The sequence below is a fragment of the Egretta garzetta genome, unplaced genomic scaffold, assembly GCF_000687185.1.
Source record: "Egretta garzetta isolate BGI_Z169 unplaced genomic scaffold, ASM68718v1 scaffold527, whole genome shotgun sequence".
In the NCBI taxonomy this organism is placed as follows: Eukaryota; Metazoa; Chordata; class Aves; order Pelecaniformes; family Ardeidae; genus Egretta; species Egretta garzetta.
In genome coordinates this window covers 390,492-398,537 of record NW_009260359.1, presented here as the reverse complement: position 1 = coordinate 398,537, position 8,046 = coordinate 390,492, and the positions used below count along the sequence as shown (strand labels likewise).

Sequence of the window (8,046 nt, the reverse complement as noted above, 5' to 3'; positions counted from 1 at the left end):
GGGATTCCGGCGCGCCGCCAGCGCCGGGCCTGAATGGCGGTCAGCTAAAATGACAAACGCCGAGCACGTTGAGGAGTTAAAAAGCACCGACAATTTATACATCTGATACAGGAGCATAAGAAAATGGGAACAGCCACAAACAATGAAAACACTTCATAAGCATATCATAGAGCACGCATTAAGTCAAATAATGAATTCTCGAATTATTTCCTGCATTTTAAGTTCCTGCAATAACTGGAGGACAGGGGGGGAGGATTTAAATTTTGAAGTCAATGGAATCTTTCATATAGAAACGTTCTTTTGTTCAGTAACAACCCTGCTTTGGGAAGCTGAAATGACACGCGTCTACCTAAGGGCTCAGAAGGCTGAAAAGCAAAAAAATCAAACACACATTGCCCCCGAAACACGAAATACTTCCAAACCCCATCTCATGGTTTTACGTAGCTTCTAGGCAGAAGGCTGCTCCTGAAGCCGATGAGCCCCGCAGCTATCAGGGTAATGAACGGGATTTGATACACTTACTGTCCCGGAGATAAAAAACCAACCCACTGGCGTACTTCTGATTACCACAGTTAATTTCTCTCGTTGGGGACCGCGATGAATTCTCAAGCTCTGGGGCCACGGCAGACCCAAGCCTCAGGCAGCCTCAGACCAGCTGCATTCACGTGCTCCCGGTCCACCTCGGTCGGAGCACTGACCTTCCGCTTCCACGCCTCAGCATAAACCAACCCAGCTCTTCCCTTCGGTGGGAGCAGCGTACTGCCCTCGGCCTCCTTTCGGCCTTCCAACTTCTAGACAGTCTCCACTCATTACCTATTTTTTCTGCTACTGAGCATCTTTCTTGGTTTAGCGTGCTGATGGTGTGGAAGCCGATACCCTACTTGTGTTCCTGCTAAGGTAAAATGAGACGAGCTACTCCCATACATTCCCATTTACTTTCAGATAGATGCTAACAAGAAAATACTGACATTAATCCCTTGTTTACAAAATCCAGCCTAAGACAAACTTGGATGTATTTCCTAATTAGGACACGGTGGGGTGCATTTTAGTTGGGAATGATTTGGCTTCGTAACATTCCTATGGGGTATTCTCTTCACTCCCAGTTTAGAGATTCAAAATAACACAACTCAAAGATAGACGTGAGGCTATTCAGGAGTCACCAAGCAAGTTTTCTGTATCGCAGGACTCTGCGCTTTTACAAGAGATCGCTTTTCCTGCACGGGACACAATGCTGGTCTATACAAACACACACACTTCTTAGGCCTACGGATTTATTTTGGATTTGGGTTTTTTTTAATGTCTTTTTTCCACTTCTTGTCACTGTGCCCTGGAGTGGCTTTCTCCCCAGAGCTCAGCTGTGCCATTCCACCTGTGCATCGTCACCAAGAGAAGGGTTTTAAGACAGCATTCCCCCCCTCTCAGTTATACCCATATGAAAAAAAATAACTTTCCACATATAAAATAACTCTTATTAGTGCTTTGTTAACTGTATTATTGCTACCATTTTAAGCCAGGCAGGATGAACATGTTCGAAATAGGAAATTAACAATTCTACCACAGACATTGCCATCCTCTGTACAATAAAATACAGCCAGGACACCATCAGGTTGCCCTTTTCACTGACTACACTGAAGATACAGTAGTAAATCAGCATTTCAAAATGACAAAAATGGTCTTTCCTCCTACAGAGAAATACCCGCTAGCTGGCTCATAGCCGCCTTTCCAGAAATCCTTCTCTAGAGATCAGAACTTCCATAAAGTGACTACGTTCAGCCAGTTCTCATCCTTAGCTTTGAAACCCAAATGCCACAAACAACCCTTGTGCACCTTGCAACTGCTAACACCAAATCTCACTGACCAAGAAATGTTTTATACATTAATTATATCTATACAAAGCTGGCATTAGACAATCTTACATTACAAATTTACAACCAATGCAGAAAGAAATGTAAACTCCACCACTAATTTAGGGGTAATTTCACCCTGATAACTAGCACAATCTCAATGACCTCACCCTTATTTTTATCTGTCCAAGTAGCCAGTCAGAAATACAGCTACAGAATGAATTGTAAAAATTGACTTCTAATGTTTATAACGGCAGGACAGTGCTATCTAATCTGAACAGAAGTGTGAAATCAGTTGAAAGTGACTAAAGTTAATAAAATTTGTGTACTGTACCAGTGCTTTAAGCCAGTATATAAAGTTTAAAATTTACAGAATTCAAATAAATGTCCTCGTATTATTAGCGCTGGAAAGCTAATTATAAATACACAGAATTATAATAATATAAACTAACAGAGGCATGCTCTAAATGAGCTTGGTGACATACATCGTTTCAGTGAAAGCTAAATTAGGATTTTAGATACAAAAATCACACTCTTCGTACACTCTCAGCTGGATCACCTTGCAAATTCCCTTACAGTTACTCCAGAAAACATGACCCAATCTACACACAAAAACCACGTGTCTGCTTGGTGCGTTAAAAGACAGGAGCTGAAGGTAAATAAAGGAGACAAAAATCATGGGGGAGGTGTGCAGTACATGTGTGGCAGAGTGGGCTGGTGGAGAGTCCCGCAGACGGGAGCTGAAATGGAACAGTGAACGAAGAAAGTGAGCGCTGAGGTGGATAGGTAGCCCAGGAGAAAAACAGGACAACTTTAAAAGCTTATCAAGGCTATGAGGGGGGAAATGCAGGCTGGCATGGGAATTTGGAGACATCCATGCCTGGGAATTTTCGGAACGCCCTTATCTTTGGCAGGCTGGTGTGATTTGCTAAACGTCAGCACAGTGACCTGCTGCCACAGAGGGTAACACGAGCTGGACAGGCGGTTGGGATCAGCGTGGCGTTATTTAGGCATGGAACTAGATGCTGGCTTTCTCATTGTCCCTTTTTAGACTGGAACGAGCTGCTCCTGTACGTCAGGTGTGAGAATGCGGGATGTCCGCCGGAACTGCTATCACAACGTGCCACTACTCCCCACTGTGCCTCCCCCCAAAATCTGAGCCGTCACACTGTAAAGCTATTATTCCTACCAAAACCCCTAGGTAAGGAAATTCACACCACCAAGTCGTTACACATGCTTTGCTGATATAAAAACATTAGAATTGTGTAATTGCTGTTAAAATTGTATTTAATATCGCATTTTAGTGACTGGAAACTAATTGCAATTCTAACAAATCGATTACAGGGAAAGAAAGTAATCAAGCTGTCTCATGTATCTGAAGATGACTTAAAAGATCTTTCTCATTTCCAAACCTCATTAAGCAATCGGTACACTTATGAGGTAAGTCTGCTGAATGCCTGAAATCCAAATGAGTTTTAAGGTCTTCAATCTGTCCTGTTGAATATTCACAGTACTGACACAAATAAATCCCTTCAGATAAATGAGAGCTTAAATGCTTGCAATATTCCAACATACCTGAAAAGCCCTTCCCACAGTCATCACAAACATGAGGGAATATTTTGGTGTGTTCAATCGCTACGTGCCTGTTGACATTTGTATGCAGCCTGCTCCTAAAGCCGCACACTTGGCATACAAAGAAGTTTTTGCATTTGTCAAAACTGATTTTGTTTATGAGACTGTACTGTCCGCGCTCCTTGTTGTTATAGCTGTCGCTTAACTCTATCAGCCGACACGCGTGTTCGTTCACCACATGGCTGTGCAGATCTTCCGGATCGTTTGTCTCATGCTCGCAGAACTGGCACAAATACTGCTCGTCGCAGCTGTGTTCCTGGAAGTGCAGGTACAGCTCGCTGCTGGAGGAGAACTGCATATCGCACTGCTCGCACCAGTAAAGGTGGTCATTGAAGTGAGTGTCTGCTATGTGCTGACTCAGATTCTCAAATATCACCGTTTTGTAATCGCAGTATTTACAGATGTACGGATCCTCCTCATGTAGTTTTACATGTTCAATGAGCTGCACTTTGCTGGAGAAGCTTTCTTTGCAAACTTTACAGACATGTGTGTCTGTACACGTCTTATGCTTCAGGATCACGTGCTGCTTTAAATCAGAAAAGTACTTGCTATTGAAGTCGCAGAGCTCACACTTGTATAAGCCACTGCTGTTGGCTCTCAGCAAAGGCCATTTCTGCTGCGCTGTGATATTCAGAGCCTGGTTCTTCTCAAAGATTTTACAAGTTTCCAGAGGGATTTCCTCTAGGTCCTCAGCTTCTAGCTTCTCAGGTGACACAGTCTGTGTTTCTATATCATGAACTTCTACAGCGTTCACTTCTGTTGTAGAAATTTCTACAGTTTGAATATCTAGGGGCTTCTCTTCTTCTGTAGGGCTGTCGCTGAATATAGGTGAATCACATAAGTCCCTGCACATTCCGTTATTAGTGCCTTTATCTGCAGGAGGAAATCGATAATAAAAGCAAAAGGTTAAAAAAATCCTGCAAAACACCTGGGCCCATATTTAACTTTTCAGTTAGTTATAGCAGCTTGCAAATGCAAAAAGCAAGTTACTTTTCCCCAGCCAGACTATGTTTAACCGACAAATAAATGAGGTAAACTACAAATCCTTCGCCTCTTCTGTCAAAGCAAGAGTTACCTAAAAAGCCAGCAGCCATGCTCTCCAGCTTCCCAGCACCTAAGCTGCAAATACGCATTTACCTTGACCTTTATCCTTCTTTTTAGGGTCTGTATAGTGCAACCCCACAACGTGTGAATGCGACCCGCTCCACTGCGAAGTCCCAGCGTGCACCGGACTCCCATCATCATCCGTGTCCAGGCTCTGCACTGGGCTGTGGAATCTACCTGCAAAGATAAAGGAAGAGTTTTCTTGTCATCATTCGTCTACGCTAGCATCATCATGAGTCTTTAACCACAAATCTTATTTACTATTTCCTTATTCTAGTTGCATAAATTTATCTTTACATACTAGTCACATCGTAACCTACGTTAAAGAAAGTAACAGTAAATACATCAGAAATTATTGCCATACAAACAGAAGACAACAAAATAACTCAAAAGGTGGCAACCCCGTCTTTGAAATTTCAGCAAAAAATAGTAAATTAATTGCACTGGAAAAAACTTAAAATCCTTAAATAAAACTTTATATTTGAAAGATACAATTTTAAAAAATATTATTCAATATTTCTGGACATCAACTTTTAAAGTGTAATACTTTGTAAGACTTCTGAAGACTTGCTGGCTAATTTATGAAGAGTGAAAATAAAACTAAAACTAAAAAAAAATCCATCCTCGCATTTGCTCTGCTAAACTTTACATCCTTTGGCGGATGTCAAATACTTTGTAAGACTTCTGAAGACTTGCTGGCTTATTTATGAAGAGTGAAAATAAAACTAAAAATAAAGAAAATCCATCCATTTGCTCTGCTAAACTTTACATCCTTTGGTGGATGTTGTAGAAAAGGCATTTTGTTTTCCCTAAGTACAGTTCAATGCAATTGCTGGTAAATTCCGTCTGAACTCTTAGGTTGTTTACATCAGCTCTCCATTACCTGGTAGCTAGTGGGTATTTAGATGAGCAAGTCGAATCGTTGTTAGAAATGGCTGTGAAATGGAAGGAACTTTTTGTCATCATCGTTTCTACTTTGAAAACTGTAATTCAATTCCAATGATTAAACAACCTTCCACCACTCTAAGGCATATCAAGCACACTCTCAGTCAGTTTGCAGATGACACCGAGCTGGGTGGGAGTGTGGATCTGCTGGGGGGGAGGAGGGCTCTGCAGGGGGACCTGGCCAGGCTGGATCCATGGGCAGAGCCCAATATGCGAAATGGAACAATAACACCAGTAGCACCGTGCTCTTAGGAAAAAGCCGACAATCTTCCCTTGGGCCAACGCATTCCGTGAGAAAAAATTACGTACCTGTTAAAAGGAACATAAAATTACAGATCTTCCTGCTCTCCGCTGCCTAGCCCTTCTACTGGATTAAGTTCTTTAAAATTCTGTATTGCACGGGTGCCTTGAAGAAGCGGAAGGTGCCCAGGGAAGGTGTCGAGTCCCCAGCCCTGGGGGGATTTAACAGCCGGGCAGAGGCGGTGCTGAGGGCCAGGGTTTGGGGGTGGGATGGCAGGGGTAGGGGAGCAGTTGGGCTGGGGGAGCTTAAAGGGCTCTTCCAACCTCAACGATTCCATGATTCTGTATCAGATCACAATGTTGCTCAGAAGTCACCCACTACGTATTTTGTATTCTATTTCCTTCTATGAATGAGAGTATGATACACTTAGTAAAGAACTGCAGAACAAGACCCCAAAATGTACTCTTACCTCTGTTTTCAGAAAACTTTATATCTGGCTGTTTCATAGAACAGACGCTATAGCAGTGGTCAGAAAAAATTCCACTGTTGTCTATGTATTTGCTTGCACCTGAAGAATCTAAAAGAAAAAAGAAGGTTTTATACTAACACACTGAGGTAGCTCCGTCTGTATTTCATGTTCACTAAAATTCTCCTCACCAGCTGCATTTTTACTTCTTGTGTTGTGAGAATTCTGTGCTGGCCTGGTAACGCTCCTGTTGTGATTTGCAACTTTCAGCTGCTCTCCTGATGTGCGCAGTATCCGCGACAGTCACTACCAAACTCCGTGCCCACTGAAGACAGTGTTTGTCCAGCACTGAACACTTCTGGACACCCCCATTCCAACCTTTACAAAACTCCTCCCCTTGTGTGTTGGTAGAATCATCTTCATTTTGAAGCTTGAGCAAGTTTCCCCGTTTGCAGGGAGTACAGAACAAAATGTTCCCGTGTATTGACTGAATGTGCCTTAACAACAGAGTTGTGGGAACTCAACACGTTTGGACCAAGACTTCTTACCCCACCCTTTATGTTACTGATCTTCCGTGTATGAGCAGATGTGGTCCCTTCTCAGAAAGTAATTATTCTGAGGAAAAAATAAAGTTACTGAAGCATATGTAACTCAAGCTGTAGACTGACCTGAGTATCGAGAAGGATGTAGAGTCTTCCTTTTCCTCTTTTTAGGATGTTCGTTCATTTTGAATGGTCTAAATTAATTAGAAAGTGAAAACAGTCAAGAATTAAGACTCGCTTGTACCTAATCTTTCAGGACTTTGTGAAACAATGCAAACATTTTGAAGACCTGCACATTGAACACAAGAGTTTTGTTCCTATTCCCCTTTCTCGCCCCCCAGCCCATTTTCTTACAGTTAAGAAGACATTAAGGGCGCACAAGTACTGCAGTCCAGGTTCCCATCCCTGCCCTGGAACAAAGGAGGCTTCGCCATACAGACAGGTCAGGACTCCGGGCACTCAAGCGCTCGGTGTAAGCTCTGAGGCAGTTCCCCAGCACCCTGCTGCCTTCTGTCAGAGACCAGATCTGCTGAGGCCCAGTCCTTCGGATAAAGTTTTAATATTGAAACCACGAACAGAAGTCATGTTCTCTTACCAAAAATCCTGGGCTTTTCAGTATCGACAAGCAGAGCAGCTAGGAAGCTGACGGCTGCACAGCTTCCAAATGTAGTGAATACATCAGCTCGAGACGATTTTCATCTATGGAGCGACAGCGTTTTAAAACACTTGGAAAAAAAAAAAAAAGAATCAGATACAGGAGCATTACAAAGTACGAAGCTATGGAAATTGAAGCTAGAAAACAGCATAAAAAACTGGTACTAATTGTGGTTTAGAGTATCAAAATGAATAAGGTAACTGCATTAGGGTATCTGTTTTCCTGTTGTCCCAGGTTTGTTGGCTTTCACTGTACTTGGCAGCTCCTGACAACAGAAAAATAGATGGAGACGACACCAAACCCACTTGAGCTATATAGAATTGTAGAATCGTTTAGTTGGAAATACTGGCCCGAAGGGTTTTGTAGCAGGGCAGGCTGCGCACATGGGATCTGGTGTGGTTTGCCCTAAGACGAGAGCGCTTATGGGCCCAGGATCTTCTACAGCCGCCAGAGGTGAAAGCAGGAAAAGGCGGCCCCTCATTGAGTAAACGCCGCTCTCGTGAGGTGAAATCATTTGTCTGAATTAAAATTTTATTTTAAAGGGAGAATAGCATGGAAAAAACCAGGGGTTTAACAGGGTGTCGCGGTCTGGGAGCGCCAAACACCCCCACCTGACG

The 8,046-nt window shown here is 42.9% G+C and overlaps 2 protein-coding genes across 7 annotated transcripts in view; both read right to left on the bottom strand.

Moving 5' to 3' along the window:
* The window catches only part of MFN1 (mitofusin 1), a 29,540-nt gene extending 26,063 nt beyond the window's left edge, over positions 1–3,477 (bottom strand). For both annotated transcript variants that reach the window (XM_009642983.2, XM_035898447.1), the window contains exon 1: positions 3,420–3,477. The gene's annotated coding sequence lies outside the window, so the exon portion shown is untranslated. The remainder of the gene's footprint in view (positions 1–3,419) is intronic.
* The window catches only part of ZNF639 (zinc finger protein 639), an 8,998-nt gene continuing 3,993 nt past the window's right edge, over positions 3,042–8,046 (bottom strand). For 2 of the 5 annotated variants that reach the window (XM_035898448.1, XM_035898451.1), the window contains 5 exons: positions 7,370–7,694; positions 6,901–6,968; positions 6,236–6,343; positions 4,614–4,757; positions 3,042–4,349 (listed from right to left, as the gene is read on the bottom strand). In XM_035898448.1, coding sequence (XP_035754341.1) covers positions 3,202–4,349; positions 4,614–4,757; positions 6,236–6,343; positions 6,901–6,958 — 1,458 coding nt within the window. In that variant the 5' untranslated portion in view covers positions 6,959–6,968; positions 7,370–7,694 and the 3' untranslated portion in view covers positions 3,042–3,201. The other 3 variants (XM_035898450.1, XM_035898452.1, XM_035898453.1) reach the window with 3 other exon arrangements.